Genomic DNA, 26,586 nt, shown 5'->3' with positions numbered 1-26,586 from the left:
GATACCTCTCTATAGTCTCTGAATGACCTCCAGCTACACAGTCGGTATATATCTGTGCGAGGGCTTCCCTTCCTCCAGCCGCCTTGCAGAAGCTGAGTGAAAGAAGCAGGCAGAGAAAGAGGGCTCTTTCCTGTGAATGAATCTCCTTTCTCTGTGAGGGCAGCTCCACAATGACCCTGTAAAGATGGATAGGGAGATTGTCCTGTGAAGTGATCCGCGAACACAGAGAGGCGGGGGTCAATCCGGGCGTGTGTGTGTGTGTCCTACACCACAACTGACCTGACAGCACCTCTGGTCTGGCTAGATGGGTGGGTTGTAGGGCCAAGGGCAAGGATAAGAGGGGAAAACCAAGCACAATGGGTCAGTGGGAGTTTGGCGGGGGCAGGGTGTGTTGGTATGCAGGCATCCCATAGCACACACAACTGGAGTATCTGTGAATGAGCCTTCTGCTATCTACTAGTTAGGCTTTGACCAGCTAACATTTGACATACAGTTTACCCAGAGGCTACAAACTGGCTGAGCATGGCTTTCCAATGAGGCTTTCAAACACATGTTCATCTCAATTTGACATCATTTATCTTTACATTTCATATAGCTAACTTTTTTATCCAAAGCTACTTACAATAACCATCAAGTTATAATCTCAGCAAAGCAAGAATCCCGAGAGTACATACGCTTCCAGTTAAAACCGCTGTGAGTGCTACTGTGTTTGCTTTTCAACACATCTTTGTATAGTAGTATAACCAGTGGTGAAGTAAGTAAGAAGTACAATTTTCAGGTACTTGTACTTTACTTGAGTGTTTCAATATTTTGCTACTTTGTACTTCTACTCACTTCACTACATTTATTTAATACCTTTAGTTACTTTACAGATTTGGATTAATGAATATAATCAAGTGTTAAATCAGACTGTAGTTCCAACTGGAGTAAATTCACAAGCTACCCTGCCATGTAACTATGAAGAGGCTGACACCAGGATTATGATTAATCTGCTTGATGCCCTGGAGCATGGCTCTTCTACTTGCTTGGTACGCGCTGTGGATACGGATGTTGTCGTTATCCTCATCGGCAAGTTCCATGCCCTGCTCACCAAGTATCCAGCTGCAGACGTCTGGGTTACTTTTGGCACCGTCAAAAGCTACACTTATCATCACTTCAATACCATCTGCCATACTTTGGGCAAAGACAGGTCAACAGCACTTCCCGTATTCACCTGTTTCACCGGCTGTGACACAACCTCAGCCTGTGGAAGGGGAAGAAGTCAGCATGGGATGCTTGGAATTCCTACCCTGAGGTCACCCAAGCCTTCAACTACATGGCAGCAAATCCGCACACTCTCGTGACCATAGAGGCCGGAAACTTTCGACTTCTAGAGCGCTACACAGTAGTCCTTTACGACAAGACAAGTGATTTGGAATCTGTAAATGAAGCACGGAGAGAGACGTTCTGCCAGAAGAACAGAACGATTGAACACATTCCATCAACACAAGATTCCCTGCTGCAGCACTTGAAGCGAGTTGCCTCCCAGTCTGGGATCTGGGCAGCATCTGAGCTGACCCAGCAGCGGACACCCAGTCCAGAAGGATATGGATAGACTTTGGATAGAGACAGCCTGGTCTGGCTTCCTGTGTGGAGCACTTTACCAATGGCTTCGAAAGCCTGCACTGAACTCGTCAAGTGTGGTTGTAAAAGTGCAAGTGGCTGTGGTGCAAGGTGCTCATGCAAGAAGGCACACTGGAAATGCACAGCGCTTTGCAGTTGTAAATGTGACAGATAATGTAATATATAGCCTAGATGTAAAAATGCTTTATGTTAAAAAAGGAAGCAAATAAAGTTAAATTAAATTCATGCATATTCATGTATATGACTTACTGTATATTAATGTACATATGAGCTATAGTCGAGCCGCTTAGGAACCAAGTAAAAGATGATGTGAATACATTGCCAATATTACCATATTTATTTGATCTCGGTACAAATAATCATCTAGTAATAATAATAATAATAATAATACATAATATTTATATAGCGCCTTTCACGAAACCCAAGGTCTTTTCACAAGTCAGGCAGGGGGGGGGAGTAGGGGAAAAGAGGCAGACAGGTCAGGGGGGGGGGGCAGCAAGTAGCGGAATAATAAACCTATCAAACTAACTATATAGTGGGGAAAGCCTTGGTGAAAAGGTGCGTTTTGAGGGCTTTTTTGAAAGTGTCCAAGGTTGGGGCGCTGCGGATTTCGGGGGGGAGAGAGTTCCAGAGGGTGGGGGATGCTACACTGAAAGCTCTGTCACCGAAAGTCCGCAACCTGGTGCGGGGGGTAGAGAGGAGATCCTGTCCAGACGATCTGAGCTTCCGGGATGGAGTGTGGTGGCGGAGAAGGTCAGACAGGTATTGGGGGGCGAGGGCATGGAGGGATTTGTAGGTCAGAAGAAGAAGTTTATATGTGATACGGTGCTTGACTGGGAGCCAGTGGAGGTGGATAAGGGTGGGGGTGATGTGCTGCCAGGGCTTGGTGTGAGTGAGCACCCTGGCAGCCGAGTTCTGCACATACTGGAGCCTGTCCAGGGCTTTACTGGGAACCCCGAACAGGACTCCGTTGCAGTAGTCCAACCGGGAGGAGACGAATGCATGGATGAGGGTCTCGGCCACGGAATCGGAGAGTGATGGTCGTAGACGGGAGATGTTCCTGAGGTGATAGAAGGCAGACTTGGTGACGGATTTGATATGTGACTGAAATGAGAGAGTTGAGTCAAGAATGACACCCAGGTTACGGACTTTGGGAGACGGGGAGAGGGAACAGCCGTCAATGTGGAGGAGGAGATCTCCAACCTTCCGGAGCAGTGCCTTGGGGGCCACAACCATGAGCTCAGTCTTCTTACTGTTGAGTTTGAGTAGATTTGCTGTCATCCAGGTTTTTATGGCATGGAGACAATTGACCAGAGACTGTGGAGGGAGCTGGGCAGATGGTGAGGTGCTGAGATAGAGCTGAGTGTCATCAGCGTAGCAGTGGAAATTGAGACCGAAGTGACGTATGATTTGGCCAAGGGGGAGCATGTAAATGGTGAAAAGTAGGGGACCAAGCACGGAGCCTTGGGGGACACCATGGTTGACTGGGGCCGGGGGGGAGGATGAGCCGCTGATGCTGACAAACTGAGACCTGGTTGAGAGATAGGACTGAAACCATGACAGAGCTGTGCCAGTGATGCCAAGGTTGTCGGAGAGGCATTTCAGGAGGACTGTATGAGAAACGGTGTCAAAGGCCGCAGAGAGGTCGAGGAGGATGAGAATACTGATTTTTCCAGAGTCAGCAGCGAGAAGGAGGTCATTAGTGATCTTGAGGAGGGCGGTCTCTGTGCAGTGATGTGCTCTGTAGGCTGACTGTAGGGGTTCGTAGAGCTCATGGTTGGACAGATGTTGATGAAGCTGGGCGGCGACTGCTCTTTCCAAGGTTTTACTAAGGAAAGGAAGGTTGGAGATCGGTCGGTAGTTGTTCAGCTCCTCAGGGTCAAGACCAGGCTTCTTGAGGATGGGAGTGATGGAGGCGGTTTTGAAGCAGGAGGGAACTATTCCAGATGACAGAGAGGAGTTGATGATGTCTGTTATTTTGGGGCAGAGGGTGGGAAGGCAGACCTTGACTTTTGCATGGCGGCTCATCTTGGAAATCCAAGATGGCCACCATCCGCCATCTTGATGAAGTGGCTCCCCCCCCAAATTTAAATCTATGGTGATGGAGAACACATGGAAAAAATGTGGTGCTTTTATCCGGCGTGTCCCCATAATTTTGCTAAGCTGCCGCACTAATGGCGCATTTCCACTGCAGGGCCTCACACGGCTTAGTGCTGCGTTTCGATTACAGTTTAGGAACTGAGGTAGTAACTATAGTAATGCAGTGTAGGCGGAGCCGTGACGTCATCTTCAATGCGAAACACAAAACCAACATATAACAAGTACAAACCACAGACTGTCTGTGTCATGGTGAATTCAGTCGCTGCTTTATTTATGTCTGTAGGCCGTTGTTGTGAGTGTGGACGGTCGGAGCATATACAACGTTAGCTTAAATGATCTCCATTCAGAAAACACGCATTTTAAAAGGTTTTTCACCTGCCTTCTGTCTGCAGACTTGTCAAAGCATTAATTCAAGGTTTTTACTAACCGGTATCAGTATGTTATTACTTCGGCATCATTTTGAAACGTGTATTACAATTAAATCACGGTCAAATATGTTCATTTTGTTGTAGTTGCCAGCGATTCTCTCACTAGTTTAGCATACTCAGCCCGGTTGTTGGCCCGGAAAGAGCCTCGATTTTGGAGTGCCAGAAAAACGGTGAAAAAGTACCCGCTAGCCGGAACTACACCTAGTGGAAACACAACCAAAAACGGTTACGTTTTAACACTTGGGCAACGCATAAACGTGTAAACCGTACTCCGCGCTGTAGTGGAAATGCGCCATAAATGTATTCCAGGTGTAGCAGTTCTCTGCCGGCCCATTTGAAGAGGTCCTGAAGTACAATTTTGAGGTACTTGTACTTTACTTTAGTATTTATATTTTTTATTATTTTGTACTTCTACTCCACTACAATTCAGATGTAAATGGTGTACTTTTACTCCACTACATTTATTTAATACCTTTAGTTACTTTACAGATTTGGATTAATGATGTGAAATATAATCAACTTTTAAATCAGACTTTAGTTCCACCTGGAGTAAACTCACAAGCTACCCTGCAGTATACAAAGTCATTCAAACTTTGATAAACACATTAATCACACTAAGTCAATAAATATATCAAAACATATCACATATTATTTTGAATGGGCTTTTCTGCATAATGACTACTTTTACTTTTGGTACTTTAACTATATTTAGATTAAAATACTTTGTACTTTTATTTAAGTAACATTTTGAATGCAGGATTTCTACTTCTAACAGAGTATTCCTACACTCTGGTACTTTTACTGAACTATTAATATCTCTCACTGTACTGTAATTTGTAGGGATGCACCGAATATTCGGCCACCGAAAATTATCGTCCGAAAATGGTTAAAAAGGCCCTTTTCGGCCAAAAGCCGAAAAACATATCACCGAATGTCAGAGAACAGGGTTACGTTGATCATACTCCGCATATTTGTCCGGGTGTTTTGATTTCAAGTGGTGGAGTAATCCCGAAGTGGTGAAAGTCTTTGCAGTTACACCCCCTCGAGAAATGTTAGCTGAACACGTTTTACAAATCGCAATCCGCGCCTCTCTCTCTGATATTTTGAAATATCTCCAAGCGGCAGACATGTTGGCTGTGAGCCAGCCGCGAGCATGGTCGCGCGCCGTGCTTGACGCCGCGTTTTGATTACGTCATTACAACAACACATTAGGTTACCAGACTTATAGGTGCATTTGTTGTTGTTGAAGGCCTGGCTGTTACAGTCTTTATTTACACTACTTTGTTGTAGGCCTACTGGCCTAGATTTTTATGCAGTTTTAAAGCACCTTGGCTTTGTTGTGAATGCACTTTGTTGTAGTTATCCTACAGAGAAAATAAAATGCACTTGACTTGGAATTAATGTACTGTATGCATTCAAAAGTGCTGAATAAATGTTTTATGGACCCATAATAGTGATTATTATTTAAGTTAAGTGTTGCCATAATCATGTATTTTTCCATAATCATGTAGCTGAACAACATTGGTAAAAAATGTATACATTATATACGTATATATATATATTTCTATTAATAATTTTCGGCCTTTCGGCATTCGGTTTTCGGCCAACTGTTTCCTATTTTCGGTATCGGTTTCGGCCAAGAATTTACCCTTCGGCGCACCCCTAGTCATTTGTATTCATGTACCTTTTTTTTTCATGTTTTATTCTCTTTGCTTTTTAATGACTGTTTTTAAATGCCATTTTATAATGTGTTTCCACTGCACTATTTTTTCATTTTTGTAAAGCAATTTGAATTGCCTTCCGTTGAAAGGTGCTATATAAATAAACGTGCCTTTCCCTGCCTTTACTCAAGTGCAGGACCTTCTCCCAGCCTTGCTAACAGGAAGCTAACAGGAGCAGAGGGGAACGTTGGAACCACCTGCAGGATTCTCCTGACACAGGGTGAAACGTTCTCCTGTAGCTGCGAAAAGAAACAGCTCCAAACACGCCCGGTCTGTTGAGTCGGGAGGTTTTTAATGAACTAGGGGAATCACTGCTTTTTATTTGCATTTATTTGCATACAATTTGCATATAGCCTTCAAAGTATATAAAGTATTCTTGAAACCATTTGGACAAATCTTCATATAACCACCTGGGGCACTTCACAACAACATGGGAAAACCCCCACCTCACATTCATGAGGTCTATTTAATACAATGTGTATAAGGGTCAAAGTAAACTTTATTATCAATATCTCTGTGTGTGTGGTACAAACAGGGAGATCAAATTGCTGTTTCCCACCATCCCAAAGACTACAATATATAAAAATGATATGCATATATGTATACATGCTACACAACATTTTAAATATATATTCAAAAAAAGCCGCAACAATAAATATATATAAGTAGCAGTCTGGTAGCCAAAAACGGATCAATATATAACCATGAATGAATATACAGCATAACAACAGTAATTCAAGTGCAATAACTGTCCATAGCATAGCATAGGTGTCCATTCACCTTTTCTCTGGATGGTAGATGTGTTAATATGTTGCTTAGTTTTAAAACAAGTATGCACTAAACATCTATTATAGTACAGATGATATAGCGGTGCAGTGTGCAGGCAGGCACGCTGTTGAACAATCACTCTCTCATTCAGCAGCAGTGTGTCTGACTGTTCGCCTTATCAGACAGTTGGCCCGGAAAAGCCCTAACTGAGTTTGTTTAGTGAGCAATGCTTCCGTTTACCTCCAACTGTATCTAGAGCTGCAGATTTGGATCTGATAGCAACTCCCTGCAGCGCGGCCCTCAGGTAAAGGTGTGCTCCGTCTAAAACACTGAGCACAGAAAAACCCTCACATTGCATTTAACCTCAGGGATATGAGTAACTGTCAAATTACTTTAACAAAACATGATGTCTAGTTGCCAGCATAGACCCAGACATTTTGAGTACCCAAAGATTTTATGTTAAAAATATATAGTAGGGTCACCCGCACATAGAAACAGCAAGATGATAACTTGCATATGTACACACAATTATCGTAACTGTGTTCATTAAAATTAATGGCATTAAAGTCATTTAAACAAAAGTAAAAAAATGGCTTGGCCGATTTGGACCATTTGAAGTGTTTTTGGGGGTTATTGAGAATCCTCGATCCATTTTTGACATGTAAAGGATAAATAATGCCAGTTTAAACCAGAAAGCGGCATATTAATACTCTTTTTTGGGCTGATTTTGACCATGAGTATTGGATATAGGGAGCACAAGATGAACATTATTTGTGCTATACATTTATAACATGAAACTTTGGGGTACTAAAAATGTTTGAAAATCTTAATTTTTACAACCACACTAACTGTCTTTGCTCACCACAAGGTTGGGCAAAGAGCCATGGTGACAACAGCTAGCTAGTTTCAGTGGAGTAATGTAATGAAGTACATTTACTCGAGTCCTGTAGGCCTACTTAAGTACGAGTTTGGGCTGTACTTTTCTTAAGTATTTCCATTGTATGCTACATTCTACACCAGGCATGAGTAAACTAAGGCCCGCGGGCCATATACGGCCCGTTGACCTTTTGAATCCGGCCCGCCGAATATTGGTACAAAATTGTCCAAATTATAGTAAAGAGCGCATTCATTTTTGCCTTTTTCCTGCAATACCCAGCATTTCAGTTGATCCCACTAGATGGCGCACTCTAGACACAATTGACCTTTACTGGAGTCTGGTCTATTCAGCTGGCCCCACTTGGCAACCTGGCAAGATCTAAGAACCAAATATGTAAGGCTTACATTGGAGGGGGTCGAGATTAGTGATGGGCATTTCGAATCCCTTCGGGGACACAAATCTTTTGATTCAGTTCACTTTAAAGATATGTTCACTGATTCGTTCACCGGTTCGCGAACGACTTCTGGTGATTTGCACGTTCGCGAACGATTCTTCTTTGTACTTAATTCGTTCAGTGAGTCTTCACTACTGCCGAAGTCCGTACTTGAAGTTTGCTGGCGTAAAATGTATGATATTAAAACACATTTTACACCTCACCTTGTTGCCCCATGAATTATGCTCTGGGAATAGGCTACATATTATTTAAGAAATATAATTGGCCATTGTTAAATCTCATAAATGTGTGCCTGACTATACGATGTATTACAGCAGGCTAGCACGTTATACTTTCAAACCCATGCACATACTATGTGGCCTAACTTAAATCCCAAAGCATTAAACTCCATTTGGCCGAGTTCAAAGTGAATAAAAAAATATATCCTCTACATCGGTGACGATTTATTCATATTCTATGTACCCATCAAGCGGCAAACTCTGTGGAAGAGCCGGGACGCCAATACGGAAGTGGCACACACTGCAGTTCATATATTGGCCGATGGGGACTGACTGCAGAAAGGAGCCATTTCCCCCATGTTAAAATGCCCAACTTTACAGCAGAAAAAAACATGTTTCTACCCATGGATGCAATAAATATGATTATGAATATAGTTAGATTCCACCTTCATGATTATGGATCTGTGAGTGAATTGTTTTCTAACACGACCCTTTGATTTATATTAGGTCTTAACGTTTTTGCATAAATTAGGGCGTGGTCACATTGAGTGACGGCTCTGGGAAGTGACTGCTGCTGCTAGCTTCTTGTATCTCTGCTAGCTGCTCCGTGAAGCTACAGGCACTCTGCCTGTTCAGCTCATCCAGGGAACCGGCTTGCCCCCGGCCGTGTTTGTTTTTTCTTCATGCTTATATATCGGACTATTGTGACTCGCTCTGCGGTTGAAACAGACGGTGCATGAATGCGGTTTTGCGGTGAGTGAAATTCGAGTACTTATTTATGTGTTAATGATTTTAATCAGCTTCGTAATTAATGTTACGGCTTGGGTTAGCGTGTAAGCTAGTGGTAGCTACATCGGTGCTAACGATGCTAATAGTAGCCTCCAAGTTAAAATCATAGACTATATATAAACGTTAAAACGAAATAGACAAGTGTTAAGTGGGCTAATACTGTAGAACAAACGGCTTCTGTTTGAGGTTGATAAAATAAGGTCATCCTTGTAATTTAGAGAGATTATTATTATTTAGGTAGGAACTGTATGCATCACTAAGGTTAATTTAAATTGGCTATGCTCAAGTATGTAGACAACTAATGTCGAAGTAGTGTATGTGAAATCAACCTCACAATTAGATGTGTGTATATTACAATTATTAATGTCATATTTCAAGATGATTACTTAGATATTACAATATGGTTGGTTGAGCTGGAGTTCATTATTGAGCTTACACGTTAACATCACAGTCATCTGAAGAACGAACCCAAACCTTGTTGTTTTTATTAATTGCATTACCAAATGGGTATCAAATAAACAGCAAGCATTGCTAATACAACTTCCAAAGTTATAGTAAAATAAAAAGGACCCTGACTTGGACAATACACAATCCAACATGTTCAACAGAAGATAATCAGTTATATTGTTTGTACACATGGTACTTTACATATATCTGTTTGTTTAAGGTGTCCAGGTGATGCAGACAGGCTGGACCAGAGAGTGAGAGACAGAACTGGACTCCTCAGAGCAGTGAACTTCAGCACAGGTACAAATACTATTTTTTTCATACTGTACAAAGAATCAAGAAAGATATTGGTTTAAATAAATGAAGTATTGACTTTAATACACTGATATACATTCCATTAAACAATACTAGATCACCTAAACACCAGTGAAGTTGAGTTTTTTCTGTGCAAAAAGTTACATTTAGATGTTAACAAGCAATATGATTTTGTCAGCTTCCTAATTTAATGTATTGAAGGCTAAGATATTTAACACATAGTGAGAACTGCTACTATTTATCTCTCAATATTGTCTGTAAAAAACGTGGTAAAAGTTATTCTTTCAGTGAGACAACAGAGCAAGCTTCTACAGTTGCACTACGTTTTGATAACAGTTATATATTATTTTGATACTTCATACTGTTCATTCATAATCTGATTGCCTTTGTAGCTCACTGTTGAAATAAAAAAAAACCATTACAATTACAAAATAATTATATCTACAGCCCCTAAACACACAAACACACTGCTTTCATAAATAACACACTTGTTCTGCAATAATATGTTTTATGTTTCCTGTAATTTTTGTTAGGAAAGGACATGCCTGAAAGACACGACATTTTCTCCTTCTCTGAGGGTCAAAGAACAACATCCAAGAGGAACATTAAAAGCTGATGTTATGAGATTTTAAGACCGGTACACTAAGAAACTACTTTTATTGTAAAAACAGTCAGCTGATCGAATGCACCTATTTCCACATCTACACTCCATCCGCTGATTATTTCTATTTGCCTCGCTTTATGAGCTTCACATCACTTGTGCCTTGTATCGCAGAGTTTGCAACATCACAAATAAATGGGGCCAATCTTCAGTCAGATGTGAATGTGTAATCTAACATTTTCAGTAAGAATAATGGACGAAAGGAGTGCAAATACAAATACAATTTATTGAAATGTGAACCAAAACTTAATCAAACATGTTTTAAATAAAAAGCACATATGGACAGAAGGTGTAAAACTATTAAAGTAAACACATTTAGTCAAATAAAGTGACAGACTAGGCCTGTGCAGTTGGTATCAGCTTTGCCCAGCATGGGCTCCTCCATCAGACCAGGTCCTCCTTGCAGAGGAAAGACCCTCAATCCTCTCCGGGCCAAACAAACAGACAGGACGTCCATCACACGGAGGTTTCTCCCTGAAGTCTCTGCAGCTTTCTGGACACCACGCTGTCTCAATCAGTCCACACTGAATATGAGAGGGGGAAAATGAAAATAACAAAATGCTTTAGACAATAAGAAACATAAAGTTGACTGTTGAGTTGCTCAGTTTTTTTCGATTGTCAACACTATTACTGTATAACTAATATATCAGGTTAAGAGGCACATTCAAATAAAGATTGGTCTTTAAATACATGTTGTCTTTTGAATTGTTTGTCTAAAGTCAAGGATCTAGAACTGGTACTTAGTTTTAATGATACAGTCTGTTTATTATGCTGTTTGGAGGAGGCCTCACAGGTAAGAGCACTAACTAGCTACCATCACATGTACCTTAGCTTGACTTAAATGTATTAAACGTATAATTAAGTGATATCAAAATATAAATAACTAATGTCATGCAAACATATTCATATTTGCTTGATTCCAGTGTTGAATTTAGCACAATTGCATACAAACGTTAAGGGATTTTAAGATTCTGAAGTATTATGCTAAAAACTCAATAACTTAGATTATTATTTATAGTTTTGCTGAATAGTTTCATGTCCGCTTACCTTAGAAACGTAAAATGCCACGGCAGTGTGCAGATGGGGAGCATGTTAGCTTATCTTGGTAGCTTCAGCTAGCTCTGGAACTTTCAGCTTGGTGGCAGCAGGTCCCGCCTCGGCTCCGCCTTTTTGCCCTTATTTGGAGCAGGCTGGAGAAGGCGGGAGTTGAACTCTGACGTCGCTGTCGAGCCGTTAGTGGCCGACTCCGCCTACTAAGGGCTTCTCGGCAACTCTGCAGAATCCTATGGGTGACGTCACGGACCCTACGTCCATTTATATATACAGTCTATGGTACCCATCTATGTTTACCTTTAGCTAGCGGCTAAGCTAGCTGGACGCTACGGTTCAGGTGTCCGTCCTCTGAAGCTTTTAGGGCCGACAGGGGGAGGAGAATGTCCCGCTAACGCTGTGTGTGTGTGTATGTTTCACATTAGCGGCACGCTATGGAGCTCAGGTATCCGCCCTCTGAAGCTTTTAGGGCCGACAGGGGGAGGAGAATACAATGCTGTGTGTATTTATCGCTAAGCTAGCGCCTAAGCTAGCTGGACGCTACGGTTCAGGTATCCGTCCTCTGAGGCATTTATGGCGGACAGGTTGAGGAGGATGTCCCGCTCCTGTGTGTGTGTGTGTGTGTGTGTGTGTGTGTGTGTGTGTGTGTGTGTGTGTGTGTGTGTGTGTGTGTGTGTGTGTGTGTGTGTGTGTGTGTGTGTGTGTGTGTGTGTGTGTAACGGAGCTCAGATGAGAGGGCTCTGATTACAGTTTTAATCCTCTGTCAAACTGCATGTTTTCTGCCATATTTTATGAGAGATAAAATGATTTTCTGCCACAGGGGTTTGACAGAGAATAACTGAAAAAGTACACAGTAAAATAACTTCATAGTAGCCTACTTGTGGTAGAAGTCCAACTAGTACTGAGTCCAACAGTAAAGTACTTCATTGCATTTGTGGTAGTTGTCTAACTGAGTACAACTCTGTTTAGATGGAACATCCAGTATTTTGGAGGGGCCCTAACAGGACCCTCCTCTTGAAAGAAAGGGATATAAGATAAAATAACTGTAGGAAACAGTTCTGAACTGTTTCCGCCAGTTCTTTAAGTTCGTCGTTCGCAAACTGCTTCTCTTTAGCTTTTGGCGGAAGGCGGCGACTCAAACAAACAAATCATTTTGTGGGAGAAATCAGTTCATCTCGTTCACTTCAAAGATTCTTTCAAAAAGAACGAATCGTTCGCGAACGACCCATCACTAGTCGAGATTAACCTGAGCAACAACAGTTCATGGCGAGTACAGCGTATACAAGTTGTAACAAGAAGTAGCGCCGAGCAAAGTGACTAGAGGCAGACGTTTTCCTGTTGTTTTGTATTATTGCAGTTATCGGATGGAATCAATACATGGGCTACATGTGGCCATCACAAGTAAAATCATAACGAAAAAAAAGTAAGTAAAAGTAGTCAAGATAATCTGATTAGCTTCGGTTGCTATGCTAACATCACCTGTAGAATGCCAGAGAAACTTTCATAACAGCGTTGTGATGCCAAACAGCTTTCAGACTAAAACACATTCACTGATGGGGGTTGGGGGATATTTATCAGCTGCTTGTTGTGACAGTCAGACAGTGAAAACTTTACAGCAGCCGCTGCCGCGAGTTAACGGGAGAATAAACTCCGGTGCACGAGCAGCACTGCAGCAGGCAGTAATGCAGCTGAACCACATTAATAAACAATGCACCACGGCACTCTGGAGAAAGGTATAAGGTTGGAGAAGTAGTTATTTAATTTAATCTGGCTTTGTATGATTAAAAACTGCCCGACGCAGTTTTCTATTGATGTTGTTGTGAGCGGTGTTGCGGAGAAAATCTGCAACGTAAAACGCTGTGTGGGTCATAAGAAGGCACGTAAACTGTTACGTCATGACGCAAACGATGACGCAATGACGCAATAATTTTGCCCACCCCTGTTCTACAATATACTTTCTGGGAGAAAATATTGTACTTTTTACTCCACTACATTTATTTAACCACATTAGTAGTTACTTTGTTTATACGATTACATTGTCTGTTAGCATGCAGAGCTTAATACAGGTGTTATCTGATTGGTTGCACTTCTAAAAAACAGCGAAGAAGAAGTCAAAATCATTTTTACTTTGGGTGCAGCGCTCTGCGACAACTTTGAGCGGTGCACAATGCTCCAAAATGGGGGAACGAGCTCTAGCAGGTCTACAAGCTCACAACGCGTCGCGTCGCGGCACGTTGTGATCTGCTATTTTCTAATAGTTGCTGTATAGGTTTAAAGTGCTCATGTGGCCCACTTCACTTCTTTTGGGCTTATTTTCTCTAGACCTTGTGGCTTGTTTGTGTCCCTCACAGAATCTGGCAACACTGGTTGCGCATTGCATTGTGGGTGCTTTTGTGCGGTAAAAAATATCTGTGGCCGCCATTACAGGAATCCCGCACTGAAAGTGAACCTGAAAGTCTGCTCGGTAGGTTGGTTCATTGTGTTTAATTTGGGAATGGAACCTCATTTCTTAATCAAAAAGGACATTTATGGTAAACATAACATTTGTGTTAATGTTAAATATTTGTTTTATTACGTGTACGTCTGGCAGGTAACTCTCTTCTAACTGGCCCCAGTTAGAATATAGTCCTTAAGCAGTATCCCCCCGTGCAAAAGTTGGCCAGTTCATTGAATTGATAGGTAAAGTTTGTATTTATGGTTAGTTTATTTTCGCAGGTTTGTGTGTTGTTGTTTTATTAGTATCTTTCCAACCTGGCTAACGTTAGCTTCCATTGGCACAGTGTTTTCCCCCCAAACACCGCGGTCAATACAGCTATAATAGTATCATATCGACTAATATATATTCGATAGGCTTTGTTGACATTTGAAGGTGTGTGTGTTATGTTGTGGTTACATTTGGATTAAAAGTAGTATTGTAAAAGGCCGCGGGCTAACATTAGCTTCCATTGGCACAATGTTTTCCCCCCAAACACTGCGGTCAATACAGCTATAATAGTATCATATCGACTAATATATATTCGATAGGCTTCGTTGACATTTGAAGGTGTGTGTGTGTTATGTTGTGGTTACATTTGGATTAAAAGTAGTATTGCAAAAGGCCGCGGGCTAATGTTAGCTTCCCGTTAGCTTCCATTGGCACAGTGTTTTCCCCCAAACACCGCGGTCAATACAGCTTTAATAGTATCATATAGACTAATATATTCGATAGGTTTCGTTGCCTTTTTAAGGTGTGTTCGTTATGTTGTGTTTACATTTGGATTAAAAGTAGTATTGCAAAAGGCCGCGGGCTAACGTTAGCTTCCCGTTAGCTTCCATTGGTACCGTGTTTTCCCCCCAAACACTGCGGTCAATACAGCTATAATAGTATCATATCGACTAATATATATTCGATAGGCTTCGTTGACATTTGAAGGTGTGTGTGTGTTATGTTGTGGTTACATTTGGATTAAAAGTAGTATTGCAAAAGGCCGCGGGCTAACGTTAGCTTCCCGTTAGCTTCCATTGGTACAGTGTTTTCCCCCCAAACACTGCGGTCAATACAGCTATAATAGTATCATATCGACTAATATATATTCGATAGGCTTCATTGACATTTGAAGGTGTGTGTGTTATGTTGTGGTTACATCTGGATTAAAAGTAGTATTGTAAAAGGCCTCGGGCTAACGTTAGCTTCCCGTTAGCTTCCATTGGCACAGTGTTTTCCCCCCAAACACTGCGGTCAATACAGCTATAATAGTATCATATCGACTAATATATATTCGATAGGCTTCGTTGACATTTGAAGGTGTGTGTGTTATGTTGTGGTTACATTTGGATTAAAAGTAGTATTGCAAAAGGCCGCGGGCTAACGTTAGCTTCCCGCTAGCTTCCATTGGTACAGTGTTTCCCCCCCAAACACTGCGGTCAATACAGCTATAATAGTATCATATCGACTAATATATATTCGATAGGCTTCGTTGACATTTGAAGGTGTGTGTGTTATGTTGTGGTTACATTTGGATTAAAAGTAGTATTGCAAAAGGCCGCGCACGGGCTAACGTTAGCTTCCCGTTAGCTTCCATTGGCACAGTGTTTTCCCCCCAAACACTGCGGTCAATACAGCTATAGTAGTATCATATCGACTAATATATATTCGATAGGCTTCGTTGACATTTGAAGGTGTGTGTATTATGTTGTGGTTACATTTGGATTAAAAGTAGTATTGCAAAAGGCCGCGCGCGGGCTGACGTTAGCTTCCCGTTAGCTTCCATTGGTACAGTGTTTTCCCCCCAAACACTGCGGTCAATACAGCTATAATATTATCATATCGACTAATATATATTCGATAGGCTTCGTTGACATTTGAAGGTGTGTGTGTTATGTTGTGGTTACATCTGGATTAAAAGTAGTATTGTAAAAGGCCTCGGGCTAACGTTAGCTTCCCGTTAGCTTCCATTGGCACAGTGTTTTCCCCCCAAACACCGCGGTCAATACAGCTATAATAGTATCATATCGACTAATATATATTTGATAGGCTTCCTTGACATTTGAAGGTGTGTGTGTTATGTTGTGGTTACATCTGGATTAAAAGTAGTATTGTAAAAGGCCTCGGGCTAACGTTAGCTTCCCGTTAGCTTCCATTGGCACAGTGTTTTCCCCCCAAACACTGCGGTCAATACAGCTATAATAGTATCATATCGACTAATATATATTCGATAGGCTTCTTTGACATTTTTTTCGACCGATTACCTGAAACACTGCAGATCACACAGAAATATTAGTAATGTGTTTTTTTTATGTGGCCATAAGGACTGTGGAAGGAAGCTTACCACATACAATAGCCTTGCTGTGCATATGGCACGAACACACTCAGACAGGAGCAGACAAACTTGGAACCGTAGTGTGTCTGTACAGTTGAAGTGCTCATTAAATTTTTGCAGCACTGAATATGCAGATCTTAAAAGTCTTGTGTCTCATTTGAGTGGTCACATTCATGAGGGTCTGACTGTAATGTGTCCCTTTGATGGATGTTCTAAGACGTTTAATGTAAAGTCATCCTTTTCAGCGCATATCTCCAGATACCACAAAGGGTGGGATGTGACCAAGATAGCCCCTGTTCATATTTGTGAACTCGCAGAACGGTCTTTGCCAGGTGAAGGATCACATGTAGAGCCTGAGCCTAATGCTGTTGATGCAGAACACAGTGACAATTTTGGGAGTGATCAAGAGAAAGACGCCTACACAGAGAGTCTTGCTCAGTTTTACTTGGGGTTGCAGGCAAAGTATTTGGTCCCAGCCTCCACAATTACAGAGATAGCAAATGAAATGAAAACTCTAAATGATATTCAACAGGAATATACCATGGATGTGTTAGCTCGTGAACTTGAGCAGTATGGTGTTCCAACAGAGACATTAATATGTCTTGGGAAGAGTGCATACGAGCAGAGCCCTATGCACAAGGCATTGTATGAAAATGGTCCTTTAACTACGCAACACAGAAGGCAGCAATATTACAAGGCGCACTATAACTATGTTCAGCCTGTTGAAGTCAATCTTGGGCACAATAAAACAGGTCAGAAGAGGCACTATCATTACATTCCAATACTGGAAACCCTCAGAGCAATTCTGAAACAGGGAGGTGCAGCTCAGCACAGTTCTAATCCTCATGTTGAAGATGATGTACTCAGTGATGTCACTGATGGGTGGGCCATGAAATCGAATGCCATGTTTTCCTCAGATCCATAGTCTTTAAAGGTGATGCTATTTCAGGATGCATTTGAGGTGGCTAATCCACTTGGATCTGCCAAGCAAAAGCACAAGGTATTAGCTGTCTACTTCACTCTGGCAAATTTCCATCCACACCAGCGATCAACTGTTGATCAAATACAGTTGGCACTACTCTGTATAAAGAAAGATTGCAAAGATTTTACAGTGGATACGATTTTCAGTAAGCTTGTGTCAGACTTGTGTGAGCTTGAGGAAAGGGGCATATCTTTTGAAGGAAAGATCTATAAAGGTACTGTTGCATGCATAATGGGAGATAATCTGGGCTCTCACACGATTGGTGGGTTTACAGAAAATTTCAGCTCAGCTGAATATATGTGTAGATACTGTTTAGCGACAAGAAATGAATTTCATTCTAACCCTCTCACGGTTTTCACTCATCGAAATCCCGCTGATTATAATGAGTCTGTGCAGTTACTGGAAAGTAACCCTGAAATGAAAACGCATCCGGTATTAAAGGTGACAGTGTTTTCAACAAACTGTCTCACTTTCACGTCTGTCAGCCTGGACTGCCGCCCTGTCTTGCACATGACCTGTTTGAGGGTGTGGTTGACTATGATTTAGCAATGTGTTTGCAGTTCTTAATCAAAACAGAAAAGTGGTTCAGTTATGAGGTCCTTAATGCCAGACTCAAATCATTTCCTGGTGAAAGCAGCAACAAGTTAAACGCTATTCCCATTAAAGGAGCAAAGCTTGGAGGCCATGCAGCCCAAAACAGGTGGCTTTTGAGATTCTTGCCTATTTTAGTGCATGACCGTATTAAAGATGCTGACAATGCAGTATGGGAACTGGTACTTCTTCTGAGGGAGCTATTTGAATTTGTCTGTGCACCTCGCCTTTCAGAGTCGCAGATTGCTTATATGAAGGATCTGATCGAACTGTATGTGGAATCGAGGCAACAGTTATTCCCACGAGTTAAACTTAGACCGAAACACCACTATCTGCTTCACTATGCCCACTTGAGTTTACAGTTTGGCCCACTCATACATACTTGGACGATGCGCTTTGAATCGAAACATTCTTATTTTAAAAGGTGTATTAGGCCAAGTAAAAACTTCAGAAATGTAACTAAGTCACTTGCTGATAGACATCAGTTGTTTCAGGACTATCAGTCTTGCGGTAGTTTATTTAGCCCCCAGGTTCAAGTTTCAGACTCCACCAGGTTCTATCCTGAGCTCTATGACCAAAGCATAAGGACAGCAGTTGAAGAATTTGGACTTGACTCGAGTAACTCAGTTGTCACAGAGAAGGTCCAGGTTAAAGGCACGCCATATGGAAATTGTATGCTTGTCTTACTGAGATATGCTAAAGGACAACTACAGTTAGGACAAATAGCGAGCATTATTATAAAAAATGAAATGAGTGTCCTACTTTTGCTTCGGGGGAAAACTGCCAGCTGGGTTCCTGAGCTTGGAGTCTATGAAGTTGATGAACATATGTCTGATATGTTCAGCTGCCAAAATCTGGACAAACTTAATGATTATTATCCACTTTCTTCTTACCAGAGAGGTGCGAGGTTGCTCATTCCTCTTAAACACATGCCAACATGGAGCTTGTGAAAGAGTTGGTTAAGAAAGCCATACCATCGCTCAGTAGTGATAAGATGGATGCACTCATGGCTAGACTGGTGGAATTAGGAGTTCAATGTGAAGATGACCTGATCCTTGTGGAGGCCCCGGACATTCAGGACACTCTGCCACTCATTCAGTGCAGAAGACTCGTTAAAGGTTTCCAAGGAGGTACGTTTTTTTATTTGTAACCCTAATCTGCACAGTACTGAGGGGTGGACAACACCGACAAAATCAAATATCACCATTATGTATTTATGACTATGTAATGTTAACAGTTGGGTAAGTTCAGTTCATTCTTTAAAATCAGGAAAACACAACAGGTATCACAATATGATACCCAAAATCCTATTCAATAATCTCATATGATATATCAATATATTGCACAACCCTGTATACTGTCTGTACAAATTCACAGACCCTTAAGGGTCCATTTGTACCCCTGGTGGTCTCCAACGGACATTGAAAACCAGTGTATTCATTAATTAGTAGCATTGGTGATGTGGTTAATTTATGGGGTATGTCATCCATAGATTCACAAGCTGCACCACAGTTCAGAAGCCCTGGCCCTGGCCCTACATCTACACCTCTGCCACAGAGTGATGATCTGTCCCCAACACCACCTGAAGCACCACCTGCCCATACCCCATCTGCCCACTCCCCATCCTGTGAGCCATATTCCATACCATGGCACAAAATGCCCTCAAAGCTCATGGATGTGTTGGGTGAAAATAAATGGGTAAAGTCGAAAGAAAGACTACAGATGGTTCGGATCGTTGTTGATGATTACCTCCATAAACACCCTGGAAGACCTGGTAGATCCAAGCTGATGGAAATCGCCAAGAACATTGTAGGACAATATCCTCTGTCTTTCAAACAGACAGAGCCCTTTGGAAATATGCCGTTTGCAAAAGATGGTTGTGGTCCTCTCTTTACCCAGCTAGAAAACAGAGTTGAAAATATTAAGAGAACATCAACCCCAGGAAAGAGGCGAGCAGAGGGTGGAGAGGGTGAAGTTCAGCGGAAGAAAAAGTCAAGAAATTCCGATCATTATGGATGTGTGGAGTGGGATGTTGCTGTAAAGGGAACTGAGAGTAGAGCAGAACTGCTGTCAAAACGAAATGAATTGAAAAGTGCCTTGAAAACCCATGATCCTCAGGTAGGGCTCCAACCATCCATTATGTTCTTGTGTATGTATGGATTACTTTTTGATTGAGTAATGGAGAGGTGAATATTTGAGTTTGATTTATTTTTGGTATATCAATTCAAATTGGTTTTGTATAACTAACAAAAAATAACTGATCTACAAGTTCACAATGGGACTCGTTGTGCGCTTGTATATCAGCTATTTTCACCCGAAATTGATTTATCTGTATTTATATTGATAATTTGTTTTATTATTGATTGAATTTATTAGTTTGATTAACTGTTGCCTCATATGTTTAGAAGTCATCTGTTCGAAAACTGATGGCTGAAACATATCCCATCCAGCGTGAAACCATCAACGACGGAACCAATGTAAAGGTCCTAAAGGAAGAGTGGCCATTTATATTTGAAGCTGCTCACCTGTTTGATCATGCATCTAGACTCCTTGGCTTTTCGGTACAAAACAAGCTGGCACAGGAGCTTTCCAAAAAAGAACCGGGCATCAACAACTTCCTTGACACCAAAGGGATGAAGATGGGTGAAGGTCCAGTACAGCTGATCTGTGGCATTGTGAGATACTTCAAGGAAAACCCTGATCACCTTTTCTGCAAAAATGAGGTACATTTTATGGATTTTAAACCCCACTTTGCGCTGCTGATAATATCGAAATTGGTAAACCATCTCTCCTGGAAACGAAGATAAAAGGAAATCAGTAAAATCCTTGATTTATTTTCCCGACCAGGAGAGAATCCCTCATATAATTATACACTTCCATCCCGGCAGAGCTCCTCTGTCTTGGAGGACCAAATGCTGTCCCCTAATAGAACAAGGTCTTGTAAGGACAGACTTTCCCCCCCTGACCGAAAAGGATTCTGATTCTAACATTAATCGATTATGTTTGTGTAAACAATATTTTTTTATAACTACTATTAACATTATTGTCTATGGTTGCCTCTGATACAGACTCTGGCAGATGGTCTATTTGCCTGCCTGACTGTGTGTTTGCGTACATTGGAAACATAAAATCAACACATTCATATGTGTATCTTTGTTGTTTTATTTTCCGAAAACAGGACTCCGCAGATGCTGAACTCAGCCTCCCCTGTACCCCATGCATCCTAATCAGAGGTTTGTAGTTGAATCATTTTTGCATCCCAGCAAGCTTGGAGAGATGTTCTCCATTTGTTCTTAGGTTTACTGATGAGACGATTTGTTGTGATGAAAAGGTATAGAGTTGGTTGATTTTGTTTTGTAAATGGTGCTCAGAACTATGTTGATTAGGGCCAAAATCTTTAAATGTAAGTACACTTGTATGTAAAGTCTGACAAACTAAATGCAGAATACCTTTTCAAAGTATTTGTTGCTTGTTCTTACCATAACCTGTGTTTGGACTGAGTATGGAAGATTTGGCACGTGTGTACGTTATTATTTTTTAAAATTAGTAATAGATATTGTTTTTGTGATCTATGTTTAAGGTGACCATCTATTCCAGATTGCTGTTGATCAGGAAGTTGTGAATGACCACATCACCTCCCCCATTGTGGCCCTGAGCTATGCTTTCTGCTTGTTTTATGTCTACAACATTGAATATCCAAAGGAGATGTCTCCTACCCTGGAATTCATGCAAAGGTAAGCAGCTCATTGTTTTGAAATGTATAAGCTGGGGTATTCAAATTCTGAGACTGAGGGCTTCCCACCAGACAAAGCATGTAAAAAGGTATCCACTCATCGTCCCTTAGATTACTAGCATAGTTGTGCTCAATTCCAGGATGCTTATGGGATCATGATTATTAAATATAATATATATTATATGTTTTTGATCCCATTGACACTCTACAATCGAGCCAAGATATTCATTGCTCTTTGACAGGGGTCTTCAATGTTGTTCAGTCCAAGGACCCCTTAGCTGAGAGAGATGAACCAGGGACCCAAATACTGCCTAAAATTGTATTGCAGATTCAACTTTTTCATATAGTTCATAGACCTGTTTGACAGCACTATCACCAGTGTTGTGTAAAGTTTGTTTGCTTACACATGATCTTTTCTATTGTTTGTTTCATGTTAATGTGTATTATCAAACAGATAATCACTTAAACCCTCAATACTTAATACATTTTCCTATAACACAGGCAGCACATTTTGCAGCTTCCTGTTGAAGGCCCATGCTCTTTCATATAACTTCAGACTACACCAAGTACATAGAAAAGGTCTGTCCTAAGGCATTTGGCATTTATTAGGCTCTGACACTGGGTGATTGGGAAAACATTTTTCAATATTCCTAACAACTATCTCTGAGCTATCTCTTTAACCAAAGACACACATTTAGGCTATTCTATGCAGTGCTTGAATTGGAATAAAAAAGGTGCCAGTACTCTAAATCAGCAACAAGTATTTTGCACAAAGTCATAGTATATCCTATAATGCTGGTGGGTTTGTCTCTTTACTGTATATTTTAGAAAGGCTCACTGTACTTAAACAAAATGACTCAGGGTGCATCTGAGATTAGAGGGGGTGCAGTGGTAAAGTGCTATTTTTATAAGTGGGGAGTGGACCTGACACCCTCTAGTCTAGGGGGGTCCGGGGGCATGCTCCCCCGGGAACATTTTTTTTTAAATATTGAAGTTAGATGCATCAATCTGGTGCACTTTGAGAGCAAAATGAAGAGATATATGGATACCTCTCAACATCCATAATGAAACAACTGTAAACAGATTTACTTTTTCTTTATGGATATAAAAGTAAGTAAAGCTTGACTCCTACTGGCTGGTTAAATTACTCCTCGTCCCTGAGGCCACTACCAGTTTTTTGTGCCATTTTGCTGGATTTATTTGTCAATAGCGTTGCTGCACAAAGTGATAGCCCTCTAGTTTAAATCTACTACCCAAAAAGAAACATATGGAGATGGGTTACTATTTAAAAAAAATTGCAAATCTATTTGGGAACAGTGGGGCCGGGCCTCAAATCCTATAGGGGGGTCCGGGGGCATGCTCCCCCGGTAATATTTTTTTTTAAATGTTGGACTTAAATGCATCAATCTGGTGCATTTTGAGGGGGAAATAAAGAGACTACACCCATATGAAACAAAAATGTTACATTTAAATAATCATAAAATCATAAGTACATGGCCATAACCAATAACATACAATATCCAATATGAAAAAACATTGAAACTTGTTTATTTATTTGTTTTTGGTTCATTTATAGTTGTGAGTGTGTCTGGGCTCCTGAATCGGCCTCTCCTGTCTCCCTCCTCTCCCCCCTGCTCCTCTTTGAGGCAACAGCAAAGACTAGTTTTAGCTCTCAACAAGTTTATCTTACCTTTTTTCACCTAGTTAACATTTTGTTTGTATTATTCATGCATATTTTACTAATCACTACCCCCTCAAATGGAAATATGTGTTTACATAAATGGTGACCGAACCGTTTGAGACCCACTGAGATAACTTAAACTAAGTTAACTATCTAAAGACTCAGAGAGTAATTTACCTCACCAGAGCTGTAGTTTCAGCCTCTCAGTCTGACAGCAAAGGACTCTCCCTCCACCTTGTTGTTGAAAAAGCTCCTTATATCCGTTAGCGCAGCTAGCTAGCACCAGATGCTAACAACAATACACGTAACCGGTGCGCGCGCTTTCTGACTCGCTCGCGCCACACATACACCAACACACACCCTCCCGAGCTTGAATGACACACAGAGACCAATCGAGGGCACTAGTATGATCTGTATGAAAGTGGCAATGTCGGCAGGCCACGTCATGTAGACAGCCAGTCACCCTCTGTGAGGCAGAGTCAGACCCACATTTGCGCTGCGTTGCGTTTACAATATATACGTATATTGCCGGCGGCTGAGTACCGGCATTTTACTGAGTACCGGCACCTTGCCGGTACTCAGTAAGAAGTGCCGGTACCACATGGGTAAAAATCAGAAGTGCCGGTACTGCGTGCCGGTACTGCGTACCGGTGAGTACCGGCCCAATTCAAGCACTGATTCTATGTGAGCTGCTTTTGTGACTAATATAACAAAATCCATACCAGGATTCATGCCCCAATGTTAATACTTGTTGTGTAACGTGTACATTTGCACCAAGTGTCACAGTTACCACTCCACTCAACGTTTGACGCCTGTGCTCTTGTTGCAGATGAGCTTAGTGGTTGTGTCACACTTAAGATTGACTGAAATCTGACAAGTAGACTGCGATATTGAAAGTAGCAAATTTAGATGCAGTTTTAATGCAGTGGTTGTATGTGTGAAATCAAAATTGAGCAACTATGTTATCTATTTTTTGACTAAAATGTATATAGACTGTGTACAATCATAATCGATCAAATAAATCAACCCTCTTTACCTTGGCTGCCTGTAAAGCTGCTGCAATGAAATCTGGACCTCCGTCTTTGTGCACTGGATCACAACTCGCCTATCGTGATTATGTGGATTGGTCTGCATTATGAGAATACAAACAAACATGATCCACCTATAGTATGTAGCCAATAACCAAAACCATTGTGGATTTAGTAACTCTTCCTGTCAAATTTTCACCTGTGTATTTAACAAACTATAACACCGCACACTGTCACCTCTAAATTGTATATGTATGTTTAACAAACACACAACTCCACGATAAATGTAGCAAATACCAAGACATTTTACATATAAAATAGAGGCTGTAGGCTATGTCACAGTGGTGATTATGACAGGAAAAGTCACTAAATACACTATATAGCCTAGTTTGTCAGCACAAAATAATAGTTTTGTTAATTCATATTGTAAAGGTGCATAATGTTTGTATTCTCAAATGCAAACCTATTACCACCACCGAGGAGTGGTGATCCAGAACGGGTTCAGAGGGACCAGAAAGAGGTCCCACTGTCATTGAAACAATCTTCCCGGACAGGACTGTTTACAACAGACTCGCCGGCCATTTTTGACGGCTCATGTAAATTATATATTTTTTTGTCACAAAATAGACCATGCAGTTGCTCATTCTTCATTAATTTTAGACATACATTTCAGATTAAAAGTTTGTTATCAATCGTCACAACTTCTTTCAGCACTCGTGACTACTAGCGACTACTACTAGCTGTGCTACTCATGCACTGAGTTAACGGTGCCCTGAGATCGTTCATTGCACGTACAGTATATCCACACAAGTCACAGGTGCACGGGTTATGCGGACATTTCCAGTATAGTATGTTGGTGATGAGCAGAGACTTTAACAGCACGTTGTCTGAGTTGCTCAGCTTACAGGAGCAAAGTGTTATTGTAGTAGTAGTATTTTGCAACATTAGCTGTAGATGGAAACACACACACGGGCATGGTGGAGAAAACAAATGTATGCTATTTTAGACGGCTCCACTCCTGTAGAGCCACACTACAAGTAGTATCTCGGCTTTGTCTGCATGTTACTCTTTAGTTCAGTTTCATTCATTTAGTTGCATGTGCAGCTAAACATATTTCTGTTTCCTTAGAGTTTTCTTTGGAATGAATCCTGACCGAGGGTCCAAGGCTGAGATGAAGGGGAAGAAACAGCATCACATTCCTCCAAAACTGTCGAAGCTCGTGACTGAGCTGAAGGAATTTGACTGGCAAATGTGAGCTTTCCTCAAAGCTCAAAACCGAACTTTTTGGACTGGACTTTTGGACTGAACATACCAACACACACACACTTAAAAAAAAAAAGTTTACTTTTTTTTAATTTGTCACTGCATGTTCTCCTACAGGTTGGGGCAGCGCCTGTCAGCGGGGAATGTTGAGTGGGAGGTGTAGGACGGAGTTGCTACATCCTCTTGGAGGGGGCTCCTCCTTCCTCACTGACAGGTGAGCCAGTAGGGTGCAACAGCAGTGGCAAACAGTGGGAGGAATTTATAACTACTAATTTGATCTTGAGGCGCACATGTACACACAGCCCGACCTCTAACATCATGGTGTTAAGAAAAAGGTTATTGTTGCTGTTATTTTACATACTTGAATGTATGTTCATGTTAGGGTTTTACAATTTTATGGAAATGTCTTAAAAAAAAAACATTTGTATGGCACTCAGGTAGCGAGGGGTAAAATTATTGCCCACCACCACAGGTTCTTTGGGTTCAAATCCCCCATGTTCGGGGGGAGGGAAGTTGGGAGGGTGATATTTGTCACTGCATGTTCTCCTACAGGTTGGGGCAGCGCCTGTCAGTGGGTAATGTTGAGCGGGAGGTGTAGGACGGAGTTGCTACATCCTCTTGGAGGGGGCTCCTCCTTCCTCACTGACAGGTGAGCCAGTAGGGTGCAACAGCAGTGGGAGAAAAGTTCAGTTTTTTCATTTCATCATTAAATGCACTTTATACATTAGCAAAAAGGAAATAAATGCACTTTTATGGAAAACATTTTATACATTTTGTTCAATTTCTATATATTGTGCTTTATTCTGTTTGCTTGAAAGTGTAATGATTGTTATTTATTTAGGATTAGGATATATATATATTTTTTATCCCAAGATTAAAAAAAAAAAAATATTAGGATTAACGGAAGTGTCTGTAAATAGTACATACTAAGGACTGTTAAAATACGGAATTGTCCGTATTAGGATTAACAGAAGTGTCCGTAAATATTACGGACAAAGTCTTGTTAATCTACAGAAATATCCGTTATAAGGTTGACAGAAGTGTCCGTATATGGTACA

The 26,586-nt window shown here is 41.2% G+C and overlaps 1 protein-coding gene and 2 long non-coding RNA genes across 3 annotated transcripts; 2 read left to right on the top strand and 1 right to left on the bottom strand.

The window, feature by feature from the left end:
* The first annotated feature begins 8,750 nt into the window (after window positions 1-8,750).
* LOC307030593 lies at window positions 8,751-10,464 on the top strand. The gene is made up of 3 exons (XR_013805711.1): window positions 8,751-8,942; window positions 9,646-9,725; window positions 10,274-10,464. It is a non-coding gene; the product is annotated as an uncharacterized lncRNA (long non-coding RNA).
* A 143-nt stretch (window positions 10,465-10,607) lies between these two features.
* Window positions 10,608-12,608, bottom strand: LOC307030594. Its single transcript, XR_013805712.1, has 2 exons — window positions 11,449-12,608; window positions 10,608-10,925 (listed from the first exon to the last, which is right to left on the bottom strand). It is a non-coding gene; the product is annotated as an uncharacterized lncRNA (long non-coding RNA).
* Window positions 12,609-18,280: 5,672 nt separating this feature from the next.
* Window positions 18,281-26,317, top strand: LOC307028155 (uncharacterized protein). Its single transcript, XM_079662960.1, has 5 exons — window positions 18,281-19,941; window positions 20,229-20,546; window positions 21,002-21,056; window positions 21,404-21,557; window positions 25,394-26,317. The coding sequence occupies exons 1-5, from the start codon at window positions 19,303-19,305 to the stop codon at window positions 25,518-25,520; spliced, it is 1,293 nt and encodes a 430-aa protein (XP_079519086.1). The 5' UTR covers window positions 18,281-19,302; the 3' UTR covers window positions 25,521-26,317.
* The last annotated feature ends 269 nt before the right edge of the window (window positions 26,318-26,586 follow it).

The sequence above is a fragment of the Notothenia rossii genome, assembly GCF_949606895.1.
Source record: "Notothenia rossii genome assembly, chromosome: 2".
Lineage (NCBI taxonomy): Eukaryota > Metazoa > Chordata > Actinopteri > Perciformes > Nototheniidae > Notothenia > Notothenia rossii.
Note: the sequence above shows the minus strand (reverse complement) of the source record. Positions and strands in the feature narration are given on the sequence as shown.

What these genes read in the sequence shown, in the direction of transcription:
- LOC307028155 (XM_079662960.1), top strand. Translation starts at nt 19,303, where the DNA reads ATGTCATCCATAGATTCACAAGCTGCACCACAGTTCAGAAGCCCTGGC. An exon ending in TGAAAACCCATGATCCTCAG is followed by an intron (nt 19,942 to 20,228) that starts GTAGGGCTCCAA and finishes TCATATGTTTAG; the next exon opens with AAGTCATCTGTTCGAAAACT. An exon ending in CCCATGCATCCTAATCAGAG is followed by an intron (nt 21,057 to 21,403) that starts GTTTGTAGTTGA and finishes TCTATGTTTAAG; the next exon opens with GTGACCATCTATTCCAGATT.